At 39.3% G+C, this 24,653-nt stretch overlaps 1 protein-coding gene and 1 long non-coding RNA gene across 2 annotated transcripts; both read right to left on the bottom strand.

Annotated features, from left to right (window-relative positions):
* Nucleotides 1–6,693: 6,693 nt before the first annotated feature.
* LOC124273678 (tryptophan 2,3-dioxygenase-like) lies at nucleotides 6,694–12,641 on the bottom strand. The gene is made up of 9 exons (XM_046708952.1): nucleotides 12,627–12,641; nucleotides 12,079–12,144; nucleotides 10,663–10,724; nucleotides 10,428–10,503; nucleotides 10,099–10,218; nucleotides 9,588–9,663; nucleotides 8,322–8,459; nucleotides 7,450–7,540; nucleotides 6,694–7,004 (listed from the first exon to the last, which is right to left on the bottom strand). Exons 1-9 carry the CDS (start codon nucleotides 12,639–12,641, stop codon nucleotides 6,911–6,913), a joined length of 738 nt encoding a protein of 245 aa, XP_046564908.1. The 3' UTR covers nucleotides 6,694–6,910.
* Nucleotides 12,642–12,712: 71 nt separating this feature from the next.
* LOC124273682 lies at nucleotides 12,713–14,507 on the bottom strand. Its single transcript, XR_006897713.1, has 3 exons — nucleotides 14,449–14,507; nucleotides 13,382–13,457; nucleotides 12,713–12,781 (listed from the first exon to the last, which is right to left on the bottom strand). It is a non-coding gene; the product is annotated as an uncharacterized LOC124273682 (long non-coding RNA).
* Nucleotides 14,508–24,653: the final 10,146 nt, after the last annotated feature.

Here is a 24,653-nt window from a genome sequence, read left to right as displayed (position 1 = left end):
TTACAAAAATTCTGCAGTGAAGCCATCGGACCCAGGTCTTTTCCCATGTTTCATATGTTTTATTCATTAAGAAAAATATCCCCTTCACAGGTTTCTTGCTTTTCAAAGATCAAGCTAACACCCGATTCTGCAAAGATGTCAGGGTCTTTTGCCCAATTGGTATCCTGTTCACTTGTGTACAGACATTGATAGAAGTGTGCTGTTTCATGCATTATTTCATTTCTATTGGTCAATGTTTTATTATTTTCATAAATTAATTCACACATGTTTTTGTTTCTAGATTAATGCAATTTTCTCTACTTCCTCGTACCATTTTGCTTTACTTCTGAAAATAATAACCTTTACTTTCTCAGTTCTAATACTTTCTAATTCACATTTGTGCTCAGTTAGGATACTTAATTCATGTTCATTTAGATTTTGAATAAGTTGACTCAAATAATTCTAATAATTCTAACAATTCTAACAATTCTCACAATTCTATCCCAGAAATCAATTTTTGGTTTTGTATTGTATATTCGTTGTTTTGTATGTTATTCTTTATATTGTTTAGCTTGACTTTTTGAGTCATGTAGATCTTTTCTCTAATCTAATGAAGTCTTTTCTCTAATCTAATGAAGTCTTTTGCATTTTTTTGTCATATATCATGAATATCAAAATTTATTGTCTTCCCATACTTTTTGCCCGTAACTACATATATTTGCGTAGGCCCCCAAACACTATAATTTTAGACTCGTACTTGAAGAACATCCAGGAGTGTACCACGACAAACTTGGTCTGGGTACTTCAGAACTTCCTTATCCCCTGTCTTCATCTTGTCCAAATAACGCTGTCCTCTATATTCATGACGCTTCTCCTTAACAAAATTGGCATAAAATGAATTTAGATATTTCTAAATTGTTCGACACCAAATAGAACCAGAACAATAAATAACAGGGTCTACACAATGACACTGAAATTGATTTTCCTCCTACCATCTAAAACAAGGGATGTGTCATCTGCAAACTGGGAGACTAGATATTCTCTATTTCCAATTGTTACACCTTAAAATTACCTTTGGATTGTTTCGAATCATTACAGATAAAATTTCAGCGCACTTAATGAAGATACAGTACAACCAGAAGTTATTGAGAATTTAAGATTGTAAAATTTTTTAAAATTTTTCACTCATTACTCACGTATTTAATGTGAATATTAGCAGAACATAACTCTAGATTCAAAGACAGGTGAACAGTTAGTATTTTGTCAAGTCACCGTGGGCAGCAATGCAGGCTTCAATGCGGCGGGGCATACTACTGATCAAAGAAGTTAGAAAGTCGTGGTCCATGCTGTCCCAATATCGGACCACCTCTTCTTTCATTTCAGCAATATTTATCAGATTTTTCTTATTGACATTTTCCTTCATAAGTCCCCAAACATTTTCTATTGGATTTAGGTCAGGGCTATAGCTTGGCCAATCTAATAATGTCATATTTTGGGTCCGAAACCAGGCCTGCGAATGCTTTGAACGATGTTTTGGGTCGTTGTCCTGCTGGAAAATCCAAACATTTCCATAGAACACGTGAGCAGATGGATGTAAATGTCCCTCGAGAATATCTGTGTACCGCTCACTGTTCATATTCCCTTTAAATACTCAGAGGGGCTTGCCCCTAACACAGATATGCCACCCCACACGTTAAATTTCGGACTGTACTTTGGGTGCTGATACAAGGTTTTTCAGTTTGTTTGGTCCAGAATTTCAGTGTATTAGGAAACAGCCACACATAACTTTCATTTGAGAACACCACATTGTCCCAGTTAAAATTTCTATGCTGTAAGCACCAGTTCAACCTTCGCTCCTTTTGTTCAGGTTTCATGATCGGTGATGGGATTCCTCGACTTTTCTGCCAACCCATTGCATGCAGCTCAGTTCTAATTGTCTCCTTACAGACAGCCACATTTCATCTATCAATCATATCCAGCCTTAAGTTTTCTAAACTCCTTCGTTTGTTTTTAGAAACAAGAATACCAAGCCGCCTCCTGTCAATGACAGTCAATTTTCTGGGCCTACCCGCGCCTCCCTGGTGCTCAATGTCATATCCATTTGAAATATTTTTCAAAACACGATAAACAGTGGACAAAGGGATGCCTGTTCTACTTGAAATCACTTTAGCTGATCTGATGTCCTTGTCATAACACTCTAAAATCAACTTCCTCTTCTCTAAATCATCCATACTGAGGAGCACTGAAAATGTCGTCTGCTAGCAAGTAAACAAAGGGGATAACTCTTCACAAACTTATCAAAAAGGATTATCGGAGTTGTCTCTCTTGAATGAAACCAAGCACTTGATAGCTGGTCAAGGTTGTTTATACTAGAAATCCAATTAAACATATTCCTAAAATTCTCAATCATTTCTGGTCATACTATATAAGGTGAAAGGGGATCCCTTCTCTACAGCCTCTGTATTAAAGAAGTCAGAACCAAAGCCATTTACTAATACTGATGAGCTTATATTACAATATAATGTCTTGATCCATTTTCCCCAAAATTAAAAAACGCAAAAAAACTCTTCAATGAAGTTCCAGTCTACGGAGTGAAAGGCTTTTTCGAAATCGATCAGTTGTAACATTCCAGGAATTTCCATAGTTTCTGTATAATCCATTATATCGTATCAGTCTTGTGAATTCTCCAATATATCTATTAGCAAGGAATTCTTTTGATCTTCGTTAAAAATTGAGCATGGACAATAAAGAAAAAAATATACATATGTACAAATAAAGTGAGTTATAATTGAAACATACCAATCATAACAACGCAACAGTGGTTGTCTGATGGGATACACAAACGATGCAAATGCGATTATAATGTCAGTCCAGGTTTGAATCTCTATACATTCAATCGGGTAAGTATTACCTCCAAACAGGAACGACAGCATGTCGTGTTCGTCCAGCATTTCAAATTAACATATGACGGTATTACGAGTTCAAGCCATCACACGTGGATATGATGAGTCAGGGATCCACATCGACGGTATTACGGGTACAAGCCATCATACGTGGAGATGATGAGTCAGGGATCCACATGGAGGGTATTACGGGTACAAGCCATCACACGTGGAGATGATGAGTCAGGGATCCACATGGACGGTATTACGGGTACAAGCCATCACACGTGGAGATGATGAGTCAGGGATCCACATCGACGGTATTACGGGTACAAGCCATCATACGTGGAGATGATGAGTCAGTGATCCACATGGAGGGTATTACGGGTACAAGCCATCACACATGGAGATGATGAGTCAGGGATCCACATGGACGGTATTACGGGTACAAGCCATCACACGTGGAGATGATGAGTCAGGGATCCACATGGACGGTATTACGGGTTACGTGGAGATGATGGTCCACATGGAGGGTATTACGGGTACAAGCCATCACACGTGGAGATGATGAGTCAGGGATCCACATGGACGGTATTACGGGTACAAGCCATCACACGTGGAGATGATGAGTCAGGGATCCACATGGACGGTATTACGGGTACAAGCCATCACACGTGGAGATGATGAGTCAGGGATCCACATGGACGGTATTACGCGTACAAGCCATCACACGTGGAGATGATGAGTCAGGGATCCACATGGACGGTATTACGGGTACAAGCCATCACACGTGGATATGATGAGTCAGGGATCCACATGGACGGTATTACGGGTACAAGCCATCACACGTGGAGATGATGAGTCAGGGATCCATATGGACGGTATTACGGGTACAAACCATCACACGTGGAGATGATGAGTCAGGGATCCACATGGACGTTGTGAAGGAGGTAGCCATTACATGACCAGATGTAGCTCATCCGAAATCTTTACAACCATATTTATTGCATGATACAAAAGCAATAATTCTATTAGAAAAATGTTAATCTGCTATGTTGCAGCTTCTACTCCTTGTATGTAATTCAAATTAGATAAAATGAACAGTAATACTCGTGTCGTATTCTGCTTGTCATGCATTTAGAAGCCTGACCACTATTTTATTGCAGTTATTCAACGAACAATTATAACACTTAAACACCTCGGTATTAAAAGTGTCATATACATTTTATTCCAATTATTTTAGACTGCCAATTACCATAATGTGAAACGCAGCATATGATGTTAGTAATTTGAAACAGCTTCAGTAGAGTCGAGTGTGTAACACCGGTTATATTTACTGGTATTTTATAATCAACAGGAATATTAAATGATTAAATGCATCCAGCATGTCAGTGGTTAATCTCTTTCAGCTGCTGAAATGCTGTCAATGAAAGTTTTTAAATATTTAACATCGTCTCGATCAATCTATGCTGTCAAATGAAAGTTTTTAAATATTTAACATCGTCTCGATTAATCTATGCAGTCAATGGTAGCCGGCAACCTGTTGTTCCACATCAAAGTATTGTGCATAGTTGCAACGAAAGGGTCCCTTTGTGAGTGAGTGAGTGACTTTAGGTTTACGCCGCTCTTAGCAATATCGCAGCTATATGGCAGCGGTCTGTAAATAATCGGGTCTGGACCAGACAATCCAGTGATCAACAGCATGAACATCGATCTACGCAGTTGGGATAAGATGACATGTGTCAACCAAGTCAGCGAGCCTGACCACCCAAAAGAAACGTTATCCTCCTACCTTTATGAACTATCAATGATATGTTAGAAGGTATTAGTTTACAAGAAAGCTGAACAACACAGCTTTATGCAAATCACGAAAATAATTCTCAAATGCATACATATTTAGATGAAATGCATCTTTTTCAGAAGAGTTAAATTGTCCTATTTACATGGTATGATTCACAAATACGAGAAATATGCTACGAGTAACAGCTGAAGAGAGAGAAAGAGCCATTGGGATGGTGCAGATGGGGTCGACATACAATGTTGTTGCCAACGCCCTCGGATGCCACCGTATCACGGTTGTACATTGTAAGACTTATTCAGCGCTGCAGACAGCTAGACTGGGGTCACCGTAGACAGACCAAGAAGTGGACGCCCATGCATCACAACGCCAGCAGAAGACGTTTCTTTTGGCGTTTAGTGTATATTAACCAAGTCTGCGAGCCTGACACCCGATCCCGTTAGTCGCCTTTAACGACAAGCATATGGCTTACTGAAGATCAATTCTAACCCGGATCTTCACAGGTGGGTCATTTTGTGTGTCCTTTGATATTTATCAATTTCTCACCAGCCAATGCCAGCACTTTCTGCCGAAATATATAGAATTAATAAATAGTCAGGAATTATCTGTCGTTCGTTTATATCTGTATGCCGCTTCTGTTAAAAGGTAGTAAATTTCACTTCTTCCCGTGTTTCGTCAAATGAACAGTTGACCTGACCTTGCGTGTGCTAGTGGATAAGGATAAGATATATGGTTGAACAACGTCTTTATTACCACAAGAGAGCAGGTTCCGTGTGGGATCTAACACACATGGTAAAGGGAAAGCAAAGTAAACAGGTGAAACTTGGATAAAAAGAACAAGGCTACTTTTATGTTCGACTTGCGATGAAGGAATCGATTCCTCCATAGTTTATGAACAATGTGGGTAGCTGGAATGACGATTAGGAAAACGCATGACAAGAAAACCTGCAACAGTGGTAATCATGAAGACCTCTCTACTACTGGTGAAGTTCGTCACGGTTATGCCTAAATAACTCGCATGATGACTATGCGATTCTATGATTCTCTCAGCTGCAAGAGAGCTCCACTGACTTTGTACCAGAAGACACATGGCTCCAAACCACAGACAGTTCAAGCTTCCCTTCATCAACCCTGGTTGGTAATTTATCATGATTGTATCTAACAATGCGTAGTTTTGTCATGTCATACTTCGCACTTTTCCGAAACTTACTGAACATTTACCTTTATTTTAATACATAGTTTGAAAATATAGATCCGTATTTATATACATGTACATTCATCATAAATCCAATCAATGCTTATGGAGTCAAATTTAACTGGGACAACCGTGAGATGCTATTAAATGTTTGGACGTTAGGATGCAAATCTAAGATGTGTTTTTGACATTAAATAATATGCCTGTCATGATATGTGAATAAATCTCTGTTCATCACAAAGAGACTGCATTGTTACCATATCTACAAACTTTAATATAGAAAATACATTTTACGTCAAGGGTTAATTTTGTCCTTATATCTCATTACCTTAAAATATTCTTATGCTAAAAAATTACTGAACACACGGAGAACGTTTTGCTATTTTTTCACATTTTACATTCGTTTTTGTACGTCTGGTTTGTTTACAGACCGCATTTACTTCTGTGCAGCGTCAGGCAAAAATTACTTCGACTTTCAGGCACATTTTCGTTACTGATTTTCCGTTTCTGTGGACAGTAAGGACCAGGTGGGTTTTTTTTCACTTCTACCCCACCCCTTCCAAACAACAGACCCGTGAAGATCCGGGTGAGAGTTGACCTTCAGTAAACCCATCATATCGCAATTGCATAGATCGATGCTCATGCTGTTGATCACTGGTTTGTCTGGTCGAGACTCGATTATTTACAGACCTCGCCATACAGCTGGAATATTGCTAAGTGCGGCGTAAAACTAAACTCACGCACACACTCCAAACAACAAAATTGACAATATTTGATATATTTTATTATCTTACAGATATATTTTTATATAATTCTCTAACACAGGGTCTCAATATCAGTCATAGAAAGATTGCAGTTGATAGTGTGTTGATATAATTTTTAAAATTTCCAATGTAATGTTAAGCATATTGTTTACATCCAAACATGTTTTAGCACGTTTTGCTCAAGAATATAATTGAATCCAAGCTGTAAATATTTGGGTACGTATACATGGGTATATGTGCATTTATGCATGTCAGGGAAGACGTCTTAGAGGCTGGCCATCAGATGCCAGGTTCAGTCATGTTGGGTGTCAAGTTCGGGAATTTCCACTCGAGGCCGTAAGTATGTTGCCATCTTGAAGATGTCACCAAAAGCCTTGTAATCGTCACTGCAATCACATAAAATATATAAATATATGTTCGAGGTCATTTGTCACCTCTCGCCTCTAACCTGCAAGAAGACTCGCCCTGAATTAACATGAGTTGGACTGGTTTGAGCGAAGACTAAGAAGCTGATGTTTGTAAAGTAAAACGTCGGATGACATTATGCAAAATTATGATTATATACTTGGAAAAATTAATTAGGTCGTAATTATTAAAGGATCACTTTAACGCCACATAAACTGTTCAAATCGCTTCTGAGGATGATGACTCATGTTTGTAACAATTGCACGCATATTCGGTTGTAACTTCTCCTTAATAATGCCACAAATATAGGCGACAAGACTCTCTTACAATCGCGTTTGTGTTTGTGGATCGTATTAATATCTGCAGTGATTTAAGATTAGAATTTTGTGCTTTCGTATGGTTTATCAGTGACTGATGTAGACGCACCTGTAGGTAGCTCGTAAGTATTCGTAGCCGGAAGTGCCCCCAGTGCCCTGCTTCTGGCCTATCATCCTGTGTACCATCTGGATGTGGGTACCTGTGTGGGATAAATGAAATCAGAGTGAGTGAGTGAGTATGGTTTTACGCCGCTTTTAGCAATATTCCAGCAATATCACGGCGGGGGACACCAGAAATGGGCTTAACACATTGTACCCATGTTGGGAATCGAACCCGGGCCTTCAGCGTGACGAGCGAACGCTTTAACCACTAGGCTACCCCATCGCCCCAAATGAAATCAGAAGGCTGACAAAACGGATTCGGTGATTGAAACACAATAAGAGTTAACCATATCACCAGAAACCATTGGGGTTGCCAATATTCACATAAACAAATAAAGAGAAACGTTTCATATAAAACATTACCATAATTAGTAACTTAAGTTATCATAACTCATACTGTTATGATATGATGTGAGGGCCATTATATTTGCCTTGCTCTGGGTCCTCAATATGTCATATTGATTGGAAGTGAGTTTGTTGGTTTACGCTGTTTTTAGCAACATTTGATCAATATCAAGACGGGGAACACCAGAAATGGGCTTCAACATTGTATCCATGTTGGGATTTGAACCCGGGCCTTTTAGCATGATCAGCGAATGTGTAGTAGACCGGACTATTGTCGGGTTTACAGAGCTAGTAAACTAAGATAGCATGCCTCAGTTAAACATGGAGTACTGAGTATATCTGAACCGTTTTGTCCATAATTGTCCCTTTGAAGTCGCCGAGCAGCGGTACCATATTTCAGAGTGGACGCTAGTGGTACCATGTTGTCAGACATGCGTGGTCGAAAAACATGTGCATATATATGTTGGTACATACTCCGCCACTTCATGAGGGCGACATCTATGTCCATCAGCAGTGTGAGGAGCTGGTACGGCAGCTGGAACTCAGGTTTGTCCTGGTGCAGCATGATGAGAAGAGCTCCTTGCAGCGACCGTTGACTCATTTGCCAGGGACCTGTTATAACATCATGGTAAATGAATCGACACCTCCAAGCCTCGATTATCCAGATAAACCGGTTCCAAGACGGAATCGTAAAAGAAGAAATAGCAGTTGAGGAGTTGAGGAGTTGATCCCTGAGAATCTGATACCAGCCTGATCAAACAACTTTTGAGCAAGTCAAGAAGTTAGCTAAATATGAGTCATCTCTTTTGTCACAAAATGTGGTGGAGAGGTCTTGATGTAACTCAGAATAGAACAAAACAGACAATAAACAGAGGAGACTCCTTCCCGGGGCGATTTTATTTCTATTTCAGGTTTGTAAATCAGTGGAATTATTCATTGGGAATTGGTCATTTTACCATCAATATATCAAATCACCAACTGAAGCTTCAGTTAAACGTCTTTGCCAGATTCCCGTGGTTTGATTTTGCTGATCTCAACAGAATTCTGACTCATGTATGTACAGGAACAGATGACAAAGAAGAACAAAACTGGTTCGCTATTTCATGCCTCAATGTCCTATCCTACAAATTTCAGGGGGATTCTTTTATGAAGAAATCCGGTGTTTCACATATTATTTTCGGTAAACTTCAGATGATATTCGTTCCCATTTTGAACAACCTCCCCTGAACTTTGGAAGGCTGAATAAGATTTGTTTGTTATTCATGGGCACACAGAAACAATGAAACCTGTTGATGATGTCACAGTAATGATGTTTGCATAGACAATGACGTTTAATATGTCACACTGGTTTACATTTGGGGTAAGTATATACGCTATGTTTTATAAGGAATAAATGAGCTTTTTACCTTCCTTATATTTTGAGAGATGAAGCAGAGGACTCAGGTCCACCTTCTGTGCAAAATGAAAACGTCGCCATTAGAATACTATGTTAAAGTACGGGAAAAGCTTTCAATAACCTGAAGAGACCACACGCAAAAGGACACGCGCACGCACGCACACACGCACGCACACACACATATCTGTGTATCACGTATGTGTATGTGTTAATATTAACAAAGCCTCAAAAGTGGGATGTTGAGCAGTTTCCTGTGCATTCAAGCCATAAATTATTCTGTACATTCTGTTTTAAAGGACAAAATGGATCCTCTTGTATGCCGTTTCATGATATGTAAAAAAAACCCCAGTTCACCTCGTTTTTATCATACTTGTCCCAGAACTGCCTGTCGTCTATTCCAGGGGTAGATTCAAGCCACACCTGTATCAAATCAGAACATCTGCATACCACGAAGTCATTTAAAATAGCATGCATTCCTCGCCCTGCGGTTTCTATATGGACATGTTTCTTTGTTTCTTTAACACATTTTACCATAAATTCATGTCAGAACCGGGCAATCCAGTGATTTACACTATGAACATCGATCTACGCATCTGGGATACTATGCCACCAACAAAGTCCACGAGGCATACCTGATCGTACTGGTCGCCTCTCGAGAATGGGATGGGTTGCTGAACACCTGATCTTCATGTGTGTATACATTGACGTGTAGCTGCTTATACTTATATTTGTGTTGCTTTCTCGCTCACTACCATGGTGTTTGACACAGTAGGAAATATGGTTCAGTTTCCTCTCTAATATATAATAGTTAATATTTCACAAATTTGTTCAAAGGGTATAACTTTAGACTCGTACTTGAAGAACATCCAGGAGTGTACCCCCATCAACTTGGTCTGGGTACTTCTGGAGAACATCCTTATCCTCTGTCTTCATCTTGTCCACGTAACGCTGTCCTCCATATTTATGACGCTTCTCCTTAACAAAATTGACATAGATAGAATTGTGACATTTCTAAATTGTTCGACACCAAATAGAACCAGAACAATAAATGAATTAATTTTCCTCCAACATGATAATATCCATAAAGATGTCTGGGGAGCCTGTCACCACCAGTGTGTCTCTGACACAGTAAGATACACGGCCATGTTATTATTTCTGTTGGTGACCAGGATTGTATTTCTTACGTCCTTGATTCCAAGAAGCTTCTCGATCTTTCGAAACTGGAGACTCTGGAACCCCGAACGCCCGATCATCTTGTCTCTGGAACATAATAAAGGCAATATATCAGTATAACAGCTTGTCCGTGGATTATAATCTCAGCTACACAACAGATCGTCCCCGGTGTATAAATCAGCAATATAGCAGGTCATTCCCAGAGTATAATTCGGGTGGAAATGATTGGACACATTACATACTAACCTGAAGTCCGCAAAGTTTAGAGACGGCATCGTCTCCAGGATGTGGAACTGCTCCACAGCCAACTGGAATACATGCAAAAGACATGCTGAAGAACATACATGATGTCAGTGTTTTCATGCTCCTTGATCAGGTAATAATGTATTCATGTCCTCCCACGCGAGTTGATTGTACTTGTACGTTTCGAAACAAGCGGACATTATTATTATTATTATGTTTTTATAAATTAAGATAAAAAAAATCAGCAAAGAGCGTTGGGGTGATCCTGGCACAGTCAGGCTAGTAACGCTTATCATCAGCTCGGAGGGCCCTTGCCCCCTCTATACGCAGCCCAGCAAATGGGACTTCTCCCAGGAAACGCTGCCTAGTCGAACCAACCGAACTTTCCGGAGAATATGTAGACTCCCCAACACTGCATCCTTCTGCATTACCCACAGTGTCAGAAGGGTTCTGCCCCCGGTAGAGAAAACCCGGGCACTTTCCTTATCTGCGCCAAGAGATCAGGAGGTACCAAACCAAAAAAAAGGGGAGCCTGACGACAGTGTACTTGGGATGCAAGGGAGACATTTCAAAGGCAAGGAACGCATATTAAGCATGCTTTTCCTGAATCTTGCCAATCACGTTGAATTTCAGGATTTATAAATCAGCAGTTTCATTTGACATGCATGTGAAGCAGTATAAAAGCATTCGTGCGGCATACATGTAAAAACGCCTATCGCATCCTGTCACACTCATTAACCTTTGAAGTAATTATGCGCTTAATATGCAAATTTTGTGATCTAAACAGTGTGCCTGGAATACAATTCTGTCAACAAAGGAAAAGATTCAGCCTTGCTTTGCATTTTTTTAGCAAAAATGCCTGTAGAAAGTAGCTCTTCACGCAAAAACTAAAAATCGCTCCATAAGGAAAATATTTGCAAAAATACGAACTTTTCCTTCAGCATTTCTATGAAATCCAACATTTTGAAATCCTGTGGTAACATTATTAATCAATATATTGTAAAATGAGTTCATGGGATGGAAAATACTAAATAAAACACTTCTTAAAAAAATTTGAATTTTGCACTCATTGACCTTTGACCCCAATTTGTGACCTAATTAGGCATTTTTGAGCTTAGCAAACAACAGATTCGTATTCAGCACGAAAAACTACCCTAGAAAATGTTGTTTGCTTGCTTTTACTCAAAAAATGCCTCATGCATCCTTTAGATCCAAATTGCTTAGAAATTTTACTAGACTATGCATGTATGTATTTAGTTTTACAACGACCGAAACGAACGAAAAGTTCACCATGTTTTGTGATAATGAGCAGAGACTTTCCCGTCGGCAAGTCATTCTCGTCAATTTCCTTTTAGAACCTGGGCTAAAAAAGACAGATGAGGCTGAATTTAACCAAAGATTGTGTCCACATTGCCTCACCCGTAGCACCATTGCTACTCTCTGCAGGCGGTTGATGGAACTGTGTAAGACGACATTTCCCCAGTCCTAAAACATAAGAATTAATTGGTGATTCAAATAATTTAAATATACAATCATGTACAAACGACGAAGAATTCTTCGTTATGTATACGCATGTCGTTGTGTTGTTATTGTTTGAAGGGCGGTGGGATAGCCTAATCGTTAAAGCGTCCGCTCGTCACGCTGCAGACCCGGGTTCGATTCCCCACATGGATACAATGTGTGAAGCAGGTGTCCCTCGCCGTGATATTGCTGGAATATAGCTGAAGTCGGCGTAAACTCATACTCACTATTGTTTAAAGACCCACTCAGCAATACTCCGCAATATGACACCTCCTGTAAATGCCGGAGTCTGGACCAGACAATCCAGTGATTGACATTTACTCAATTGGGATACGATGACATGCATTAAGAAATTCACCGAGCCAGACCACATGCGTATGATCCATGAAATCTGCTCATGAGACTAACATATAGGTCCCTAGCGCTCCTGATACAAGAGAACGTACTTGACAATTGTCCATTCATTAAAAACATGTCCATTCAGTTAAACAACAATGACTTCACAGATCCTAAATTGATGAAATATATCGTACCTTGCCGTGAAATGTATTCCTGACCGACGTGATGTCATGGATGATTAGATTGAACCATAATTCGAAGACTGAAATCACACAAACTACAGAATGCCATATACACTCAAGGTGAGGTGAGGTGAAATTGGGTTTATCGTCGTGCTTGACGTGCTTGCTCATATGACGACGTGCATGCGTGTGTATGTGTATGTGCGGCTGCTTGTACTAGCCCAGACTGAAGCTGGTTTTATAGTGCTAGCCCACTGAGATACCATGCCGCAGTGAAGCATGAATACCCTACTCAGACACATTATACTGACTCCGAGCCGACCAGTACCTCCGGGCGGACGAACTCGCGACCTTCCGCTCTCCGGGCGGACGCTCTAACCACTACACCACGGAGGCGGTTATACATACTCTCAAGGAGTTTTAAAAGGAACAAGAAATGGTTAGTCGGTAATGTATCTGATACCAGTATTACAGTTGTTTTAAGAGCTGAGGTTTGCTTTTTGGGTCAATGTTTTCAGCCTACTAACGCTTTGATAGCGTTTGTAAGGCTATCCACGAGTGTGCTTTCTTTTGCTTGTCAGTTTAAATCAATAATTATTCTTATCATAATTCTGAAGTTAAAGAATAATCTCTTTTATGGAATCTAGAAGAAAGAAATGATCAAATGGGAGCCCATATACCTTGATGAACGATGATGAACAGGTGTTCATCGTGGACATCTGTGTGTGGAGCCTGGCAGGATAGTAGGTCTGAAATCTGCAAGGAAGCATACAGTATGTCATCCTCGATAATCTCCAGGGTATACGTTACGATCACTCTCCACTATACCCTGGATGCATCCACGGCTTGGCCCAATGATTATATTACCTCCCTTTGCTGGCTCTGCATTCTTACAGTAGCCAATCAGCTAAGCCGCCGTTACATCCGAGCTTGCCAGTGTCAACAAAGATAGCGGTCGCAGTCGCGAAGGTTTGTTTGCAGTGCCACTCAGAGTTTTTGAGAAATAATACAGACAAATTGACAGATCTGAAACTTTCAAAAATATATAAAAGAACTCCTTCCACATCTTTCAGAGTACCCTCTGCATCAATTGTGTTGCCAAGTTTAAACGGTTAGATAATTTAAGAAGCGAAAGTGAGTTGTGATTGGTTCGCTCAACTTCCTAGCGCAGACACCTGATTGGATAAAAAGCCACCCAAGGGAGGTAATAAAATCATCTGGCCAAGCCGTGGATGCATCCAGGGTATAGTGGAGAGTGATCGTAACGTATACCCTGGAGATTATCGAGGATGACAGTATGTTTCAATGGTTAAGAATTTTTCTTCAGTTTATCAAATAGAGGCCCCTTTCTGGTGTCCTGAGCGTGATATTGATGACACATTGCTAAAAGCGGCTAAATCTTTTCTTTAATATAAAAAAATTGGTACGTATGAATTTGACGAAAATGCCGAATATTTTGAGAATAATTCATCCGAAAGTAATGTTGCAGACATACTTTGATTTCTATATTTCCCAGCGTATCCAGACAGGCATACAGAGCATACTGTTATTGGGTTTGTGTAGTAATTTTAATGGGCGGTCACTACACACTTGGTACGTTTAGAATTTGCATCCAGCCCATGTTCTTTGCAAGCCGGCGAAGATGGGTGTTTCTTGCAAGCATTGGGACGTCTATTTTTATACTTTGATATAATATATCTTGATTTAACATAAAAATATCAAAAATGAAAGTAACTACAATATTCACCTTCAAGTAGGAGTCGTAAGTGAGCTTAGATTCCACTTCCGCCATGCCGCTTTCAATACTGCATATTCGAAATATAAAAAAATAAGCAACCAGCAAGAAGTCTCCAAAGAACGAACATGATACAAAATACGCAGAAAACTTGTGGCAATACGCAGCGTTATGGAGTCTTCAGCGCTGTAAGTATGTATGGAAGACACCCAGCCATTGATGGTCATCGTGGGGTGATGAGGAATCAGAAAACATAGAAAACATAGAAATCAAATATTAAGTACATTCATGTATTGCTTCATATGCTCAGATTGTGATTGTTGAAGTTTCATATAAATTGTTGTTGTTGTTGTTGTTGTTGTTGTTGTTGTTGTTTCTGTAACAAGTTTAAAGATTCTGTCCTGATGATGATCTATCACTGTGAAGTCATACATTTGCATAAACTGATATGTGACTCATTCGTCTTTAATTGCACGATACATGTTCGAGATATCCAAGCACATGCCAAACACTACAACATGAAACTACAAGGTCCCCAAGCTTTGACCATCTGAACCAAAATTCATTCCAAGTATACATCTAAACGCAATTTATATTTTTTTATTTAACTAAACCATGTCATTACCTGATATTGGCTAATCTCCTGTTTCTAACCAACAACGAGTTTAACCTAAAGTTAAAGTTTCACCTTTAACATTTAAACCAGAGAGAATCATTTGGTCGGTAGGTTACTATGTCACAATTAAAACTTCATTACGCCATGGAGATGTTCATTGTAGCTAATTAAGGGTTTAGCTTTTAGAATTCGTTTGCTGAATATATTCGGTCTCTTTAATCACGCTGCTCTAAACATCTTGCAAATCCCGTAACACACTAAAGCTAGTCATGCAAACTCAGTTTGCTGAAATGAAAGCTATAATATTATATTGCATCAAGATAAAATTATTTCTGTAGATATATAACACATTTGCTATATAAGCTTTGCCACCTGTAGCAAAATATGTTATGGGAAGGTTAGCGCTATTATTTCTGCAAACAAGTTGGTCGGATATGTAAGGGCTTTTTGCTTTTATTGTTGATATTATTTATTAGTAGCAGTATTTACTGATCTGAAAATATATAAATGCGGCAAAGAGAGTTCGAGTGACAGTGCACAGTTTAGGCTTATCATGCCTGGTCCAATGGGACTACTCCCAGGGAGCGCAGTCTAGGTAACCCAACAGGAACAAGAACGGGGAATGTTAAGACTCGCCAACACTGCATCACCCTGATTGTAAGGAGGGATGGGTTCCTGGCAGCTAACCCCGGTACTGTCCCACAGTCCGTCAAGAGATTGAGCTACCAAACCTAAAGCACCAAACACAATGGGGAATTGAGCAACGTTGTACTTTCGATGCATTTACATTTCTTAAACGAAGTCCACGTATTTGTCAATTTAAAATTGGCAATCAAAGTGTCAAAAGGAAGGTGGGTAAGAGGTGCTTGTATCTGTGTTGAGGTCGAGGATGTTTACCTTAATCTGTCTCAAGCAAATAATCAATGGATCTAGTGACAAACAGAAAATCAAAGGACTTAAAGCATCACCCTGGCTTGACTTTGACTATATTCCTCTTCTTGGAGAAGTTGGTTCTCATACCAGCACCCGCCATTACGAATTAACCTCAAGTTGAAATGTCAAAATCGGAAATTCATTATAGACTTAATTATAACAAGGAACCGCCATGTTGTTATTATTGGACTATACTATGGTTTAGACTCGTTCAAACAAGGTATACGTGATGTAATGAAATCAATATTAAATTCAAGCTACTCAATACAAACCTTTCCTTGTGTTCAGATATTAGCTATCTATACAAAAATAGCCTGATTACGTGAAAACAGTTAGGAGTGTTATGACCATATGAGGTTTTCGGGTTTAGACATAAGGTAAGCAAACACAACAAATTCCTCTTACGGGTTCGAATCCCATTCAATATGATTGGAGCAAAAAACAAATCTGTTCTGATTTCGCGTTAAAGTTAATTATGTGTTTTCTTTGTGTTTCGTTATAGAACATATATATAATTTCATTATTTAACAGTAACCTGAGCATAGTTTGAAATCTAAAAGGATGTCAGAACAGGGTTTTTAATGTACAATGTAACAGTGTGGATATGTTTCAACAGGAACAGTAGCAATCTGACTTACCCAGGAACAATGTGCTGAGCGACTGTGAGCTGGGTTGGTGACGAATACAGCTACATGCTACAGCTACATGCGTATCTATGTACAGCCCTGAAGCATTAACAGGTTGTATTCTTTCTGTTCCAGTGAACACCGAAAAGAATATAGTAATTATAAACTGTGAATGGTAAAGTAAACAATCTAATTTATGTATGGTTAATGACGGAAATGAAAAGGACGGAGCCTCCCACGCAGTTTCATATTAACAGATCTGCAGAACACGTTCTAACTGTACATGACAAGGAATTTGTGCATAATGCCGAAACTCGATTACATTTATTTGAACAGTCTGTTTGTCTCTGCTGGTCGACTGAAGGTTTCACGTTCAATTGCTAGTATCATTTATCAATTGTGAATCAACTACAGAATATTGTTTGGTACGAGATATCATAACTGACCCTTACTGTGAAGCAAAACAACTCAAATTACTTTTCTTTGCCTTCAAGCAGCAGGGTCCTTGCACTGCACACATTTTGTAGCGAGCAGTTCGCGGTCTAATCATTAGGAAAATACCAGAGACGTCTTTAAACCCCGATATAACTATACTCAGCAGCAAAACAAAGTCAGTACGAATAAAAAATTAGATAGGCACTGTAATCAAATCATTACAGAAATAGACATAATAAGCGGATCAAAAACATTTTTTGTGTACACTATCCTAACACATCAATGAATAACTCAGCACAATTCCAAGACATTACATGAACGTTTGCTGTCCATTCAAACTCTTGACTTCAGTATCTAGTGTGACCACCACGAGCGGCAATAACTTCAGCACAGCGTCTATGCATGGAGTGCACCAATCGATTGATGAAGGCCATTGGAACTTGGAACCACACTCTGAGAAAGGCCTGGCGCAATAAATCGGCGGTTATTCAGTCTCATCTGAATGTCATCCCAAAGATGTTCAATTTGGTTTAAATCAGGACTAAGGGGCAAGGGCTGGTCACTGCATAATGTTGACATCATTCTGCTGTAGGAAGTCCCGTGTAGCTCCGGCAGTATGGGCCCGGGAGTTGTCAAGCTGGAAAATGTTGTTCCGGTGACGTGCGAAATGTGGTAAGACGGGGGTCTGAGAGCTTGGTCGATGTAGCGCACAGCTGTGATTCCGCCTCCTCTCCCTGGACCAAGGTTCTGGAACACCACAGGACCCACTCTCTGGTTCAGGCCTATTCCACCCCATACCATAATGCTTGCACCTCCCCATGAGTCTCTTTCCATAACACATTGGTCCGAGTAACGCTGGCCACGTCGTCGCAATATTCTTGTTCTGCCATCTGCAGTTGATACGCAGTACCGACTCTCATCTGTGAACAGAACAGTTCTCCATTGCCTGTAGCGCGAGTTTGGTGTTATAAGGCAAACTGTAGACGTTCACGCCGATGACGAGGGGTGAGGATAGGTCCACGGTAAGGTCTACGGCATTGGAGGTTCCCGCTGTTAAGACGTCGGCGTACTGTATCAGTACTGATTGGTCTTCCGTGTGTTCCCACTGTCTGGCGTGCTGTTTCGGATGCCTGCATGAAGGGATTCTGTACATGCTGTCGCACAACATGGCGGTCTTGTCTTCTTGTGGTCACCCTTGGTCTGCCAGTACGGGAGCGATCATTTGTAGTGTTGGTGGCCTGGAAACGTTGCTGCAGTCTGCAGATGGCCCGAACGTTGACCTGGAAGTGATTGGCAACGGCTTGTGCAGTGTGGCCAGCTTCAAGTCTTCCTAGCGCCTAGTTTTCAAGTCTTCCTCTCAGCTGTCGTGAGTCGCGGCGGCATCCTGCTGACGTTGTACATAATGTGAATGTTTCAACCAGGTTTTGGGGTGCATTTTATAGGACTGATCCTTGTGAAAAGCACGTGCAGCATGAGATGCATGAAAAACATGGAGAACACCGTACCATCTCCGAGATCAGGTTGCAGTTTTTGAGACCATTTCCTGGGTTCCATTCTGGGGAAGGAATGTCTTTGCTCAGGTAAGGTTGGAGATGTTGTCAAAAAAATACAAAAACATTAAATGAGTTTACAGTTATCCGTTTCTGCGAAGGGAAATTCCAAACTGACGTTTCTTTTGCTGCTTAGTATATCTATTATGAATAACCTATTGCATAAATCTGTCTGGTTTTTTACTAGGACACTCTACTGCCTTCCAATTGATTGAAGTATACAATGACATTGTCTCACCTGTTGATAACCAGGGATATTTCCGTACTGTATCACTAAGGACTCTTTCATAAACTTGAAATATATGGTATAACGGGTAAACTATTCGTACTATGGTTGGAAGAGTATATAAGAGATGGGAGACTAAAGGTATTTGTAGATGTGAGCTTGTCATCGGTTAAATTTACTAAAGCTGGTGTCCCACAGGGCTCAGTCTTAGGTCCTTCTTATTTTTGCTTAAAATTTCCATCAACGATGTAGAATATTCTCTTCGTCTTATTGCAGAAGATACTTCAATTGGCGTGTCATCCTTTCACATCCAAACGATGGAACATAGAACAGGCAATGTCCAGTTGAAATTTGATAACAGCTCATTTTCTACAGAGTTAGAAAACATATGTTGTAGACAGAAAGGTTTTAGCAACTCTTTATCATACTGAATATCACCCTGTCATCATTTTCTGTTTAAAACAAAACAAAACAAAACATATCCACATTAGGTTGCATGACTATATTTATACATATATTCGCGTGACTGCCTTTTTGTGTGCGTGCATGTATGCGTGACTATGTGTGTTTAATCATATGCAGATTTATATATATGTGTGTTCATGTATGTGAGCATGTATATATTTGTTGGTGCTCTTGTGCATTTATACATAAACGAGAATAATGTGTTAAAAAAGATTAGATAAAATAAGGGAATTTGTTTACATCTGAGTGAGCATTAATACATGTATATCAAATAAATACATGAAAACATGATCATAATAACATACAAATGTAAAAAAAAGCATGAGAATGGAGAACGGTTATTCGACCAAGAAATTGATAATGGTTCAAAAGACATTTTATAACGCTTGGATTTGCAGACGGCCAGAGGGTAAAAGTTCGTAATATTCATATAAAACCCGAGATGGATCAGTGATATTTTTGGTAGCTAAAATTAGAGCCTTTCTTCAATGACGTTCATTTATCCTCTAAAAGATACGATTAGTAATTTTCTCTGCTGGTTTTACAATCTTGGTTACAATATCTGATAGGGTTTGAACACTTTACAGTATTTGCTAAATCAATCAAGGATAACTGTTAATACCCCTAAGCTGCTGGGTGAACGGGAAGACCCCCAATTGTTTAGTTTGTTTTTATACCTGAGTGAAAGGGAGCCGAACTAACACTGAATAGAGAACACGAGGATGGATTGTACACAAGTTTTATAGAAAAGTTGAGTCAATGTGAAAAGATCGGAGTTTCCTGAGGAAATGAAGGTGAGATTGACAACTACTGTAAATGCAATCGTTTTTTCTAGAGAAATTTGATTTACTGAAAGTTAGTTCCAAGATACTTATAACAACTAACTACTTCGACGGCATCCCCATGGATAACGACGGGATGATTTGCTGGTCTATTTCTTCGAAAATCAATGATAAGTTCCTTTGTTTTTGACACATCAAGTCCGAAAAGGTTTTCATTACATCACTTCTATCTATGTGTACGCATTGGCAAAGAGTAGACTGCTGATGGCTCTATGCATCAGCGAAAGTAAATCTAGAACAGGTTTGTTACACAATCATTACTATACAAAGTGAAAGGTATTGGAGACAATAAACATCCTTGTGGGGCACTGGTATTAATAGATACAGCCTTTGTGTTTCGTTATAGAACATATATGAAATTTCATGATCTAACAGTATAATGAGCATAGTTTGAAATCTAAAAGGATGTCAGAACAGGGTTTTTTTAATGTACAATGTAACAGTGTGGATATGTTTCAACAGGAACAGTAGCAATCTGACTTACCCAGGAACAATGTGCTGAGCGACTGTGAGCTGGGTTGGTGACGAATACAGTTACATGCGTATCTATGTACAGCCCTGAAGCATGAACAGGTTGTATTCTTTCTGTTCCAGTGAACACCGAAAAGAATATAGTAATTATAAACTGTGAATGTGATATGGTAAAGTCATTGAACCCAACCACTATTAGATTGTGAGTTTAATTTACGCCGCACTCAGCAATATCAAGAAACTGTAAATATCGAGTCTGGACCAGACAATCCAGTGATCAACAGCATGAGCATCGATCTGCGCAATTGGGAACCGATGACATGTGTCAACCAAGTCAGAGAAATTGACCACCCGATCCCGTTAGTCGCCTCTTACGACAAGCATAGTTGCCTTTTATGGCAAGCTCATGGGTTGCTGAAGACCTGTTCTACCCCGGATCTTCACGGGTCACCACTATTAGAACAATCTAATGGGTTTTAATACTGCTTTGTTAATGACGTCGCGGTCCAATCATTAGAGAGGTACAAGAGAGATGTTTAAACTCTGATATAACTATTTTATTATAAATAATCTATTGCATAAATATGTGTGGTTTTGTACTAGGACACAATTCTACCTTCCAGTTAATTGAAATATACTATGACTTTGTCCATATAAATATGTCTGGTTTTGTACAGTTGACTAGCATATGTTTATGACGGGTGCCACCGGTGGGGCAAGATAAGAACACCAGGTATCATCGCTATTTCATAGTGATTCATAAACACATAATCTGTCATCGTATAGCATGGTGACAATCACTGGATTGTCTGGTCCGGACTCGATTTCTTTACATGCAGCTGCAATACTGCTGAAACAAATATATGCTCACGATATACCGTATTTCCTCCAATAAGAGCTTATTTTTTCAACGGACTTCGAGACTTATTAGTGGCCCGGCGCTTTTGCGCTTATCTCCCATTTGACAGACAGTCGATTGACGGACACTGAACTAAAAGGTTAATTGGGGTAACACCAACGGGTATGATGGAACAGTCCACTGTCTTGTGAGTAGATTAGGGTGAGCCTGAAACAGGTTCGTTACTGAGAAGTTTGATTGCGTGTAAATAGGACAGTTTATGTCTTTGAATAGTATACAATGGACACTCAAGGAAGCAATGAAAAACATTCTCACATCCATGGCCACATTGACATAATGCGTCATTTTTTTTAATTTATTCTAAATTAATCATAATTAAGTGTACTCATCATATATTTTAATCTTGTATGTAAAACAGTTAACTTCCTTATTCCATATGAATAACATTTAGGTGCTCATTTTCTTTCACGTGGATATAAGATTTAAATAATGCAACAGAGTCGCAATTTCTAATAGGAATGGGAATATCATTCCACATTTTAACTGCCGATGGAATAAAAGATGATGATGAGTAGCTCTGTCTTGTACATAGTTGGCTTACATTATTGGAGTTTCTTAACTCATAGCTTGTCCAGTTGCCTACTACAGGTGGGAGTAAATCCTGAAGAAAAACTTGTGTTGTTCTATTTAGTAGGAACTTTAATTTCTGAAATGCTCCAATCATTTTAGATGTCTTTATGACAATGTTTTCAATATGATGCCACCAACTCCCGTTAGACGAGATGGTTAAACCCAAATGTGTATGAAAATCAACTATTTTTATATTGCAGCAATCAATATTCAATTTTAAGTCTTTAAGGCCATCCTTCAAAGTAAATAATATAGCTCCAGTTTTTTTTCTTGTGTATTTATTTGGACTATTCCATTATAATGTGTAGGTAACCGGTAGTAGCTAATCTGTTCATTGAACCGTAAATGTTGTTGTTTTAAGGCGTCTGCGAACTGCCTGTCTGCAGGACACAGGGTGAAAATGTTAGTGAGCTGCTTTACCCAAACCCCCATCCCACCCCAAGTCACCCCACCCCTACCCCTACCCCCCCCACCCCGGCGATTATTAGAGGAAATACGGTACTCACAGATTTGATGCAGTGACAAAAATGATTGCGGTGTCAAAAAACACATACACATGATACAGTGAGAATTGTACCATCCACTCTTACGGAGATTTTTTACGGGTGTGAAAAGGGTTTTGTCGTTTCCATTAAAAAACTACTGTAACTCAATTATATGACAAATGTTGGTGCAATGCTCGAATAAATTGCATCAGAAACCATTATTAGGAATATAATATCCCTAATATTGTTTTATGTTAGTTTTTAGCATTTGTTGTGTATATTTGATCATAATGTAATCATGTAAATGTAATCATTAATGGAAACAATATGGAATGATATTTTGGCTTTAAACTAATATAATAGATTTTAAACATTAGTCGTGATGAATATTTTTATGCAGGCCTGTATAGTGGTATGATTAAATAGACACATGTTACCAATCACTAATTTGATGTGGAATGCTAAAACAAACGTGTTGCTGCTGAAAGTGGGGCACAATACTGTGTATATGCACTGTTGCTAATTACAAATCACTGTCCAGATTCGGAAACCTGATTCCCGGATAAATGAAGCTATTTATGTTGTACACTCTTCAAAAAAAGAAACGCATAAGTCATTTTGAGAACGATTTGTGTTAGGTTTAGAGAAATTATTTCATGTAATTTCAGTGGTTAAAAGATGACCACCATTGGCAGCAATTACTGCTCGGTACCGTCTCGGCACAGACTTGATAAGTCGACGAAGTCGCTCTTGTGGAATTCTTCCCCACTCTTCCTGCCATCCGATGGCCAGTTGTTGAAGTGTCTGAGTTGTGTTTTAGCGTTGACGTGCACGTCGGTCGAGTTCATCCCATAGGTGTTCTATCGGGTTTAGATCTGCTGATCGGGAAGGCCTTTGCAAGACATTGACGTTAGTATTGGCAAGGTAGCGGACCGTGACGCGTGCTGTATGTGAAGTAGCGTCGTCATGCTGGAACAGCTCCCTCTGTCGGCCCATAATCGGAAGCATGTGACGTGCAAGGACTTCGTTGACAAAAACGAATGACAAAAGTAACACAACATTTGCCTTTTTATAGTGATCGATACCGCATGGTTTTCCGCTTACTTGCACATACATTTTGCTTTGCATGTTTTCTTGGTGACGTTTTTGTTAATATTTCTTCAAACGCTTCTAAAACCATGGAAAAGTTAACATTACCGCGTTTTGGCGCTGAAGTTGTTTACAATCACACACAAAGATGACGTTTGGAAAGAAATAGAATATTTGTATTGTTTCTTGCCGCAGATGGATGAGTCCAATATTTTCAAAATCACCTATGCGTTTCTTTTTTTTAAAGAGTGTATGTATTTCTTTTCACGTAAGTACCTTTATATATATAGTTGTTCATATAAGTGTGTTTCCATAAACATACACGTGGACACCATGATGCCATACCAAACAAAACCACGAGGACATTAACATTCTCTTATTCCTGATTCAGGATCAGGGTGTCCCACAAGGCGGTATTTTGCTTGTGACCTTATTTAGCATTAAGTTAAACAGTTTATCCAAGGTTTTACATGATTCAATCGATGGATCACATTTTGTGGATGATTTTGATATTTCTTGTCGCAGTAAAAATATGCATATTATTGAACGGATATGCGTCGGCGTTACATTCCGAAAACGGTCCATGGATATTATTATTCACTCCGCAGCATATGTACATCATCCGACAATAACATCATAAATAATTTGGTCAAGTTCTTAGAACATGTTTATTCTGCTCCTGTTAGCGTTGTTGTATGAAAATGGTAACCAAAATCACTATTGTACCACCTTGTACGATGGGTCGTATGGCCTTTATACAAAATAGACCCTTCTTCTTCTTCTTCTTCTAACTGCAGGTGTGTTTAAATAAAATAAAGATATGGTGTTTTGAAAACGGCTTTAAATTTTCTGAGTCGAAAACTAATTGTATGCACTTCTGTAGTAAATATAAACCGCATAAAGACCCAGAACTGTGTTTAAATGGCACTCCCATCAAAGATGTCAAGGAGGCCAAGTTCTTGGGTCTAATTTTCGACTCCCATTAAACTT

Source organism: Haliotis rubra, unplaced genomic scaffold, assembly GCF_003918875.1.
Source record: "Haliotis rubra isolate DU_JTF1 unplaced genomic scaffold, ASM391887v1 Scf183, whole genome shotgun sequence".
NCBI classification, from domain to species: domain Eukaryota; kingdom Metazoa; phylum Mollusca; class Gastropoda; order Lepetellida; family Haliotidae; genus Haliotis; species Haliotis rubra.
This window is presented reverse-complemented; position numbering and strand designations above follow the sequence as displayed.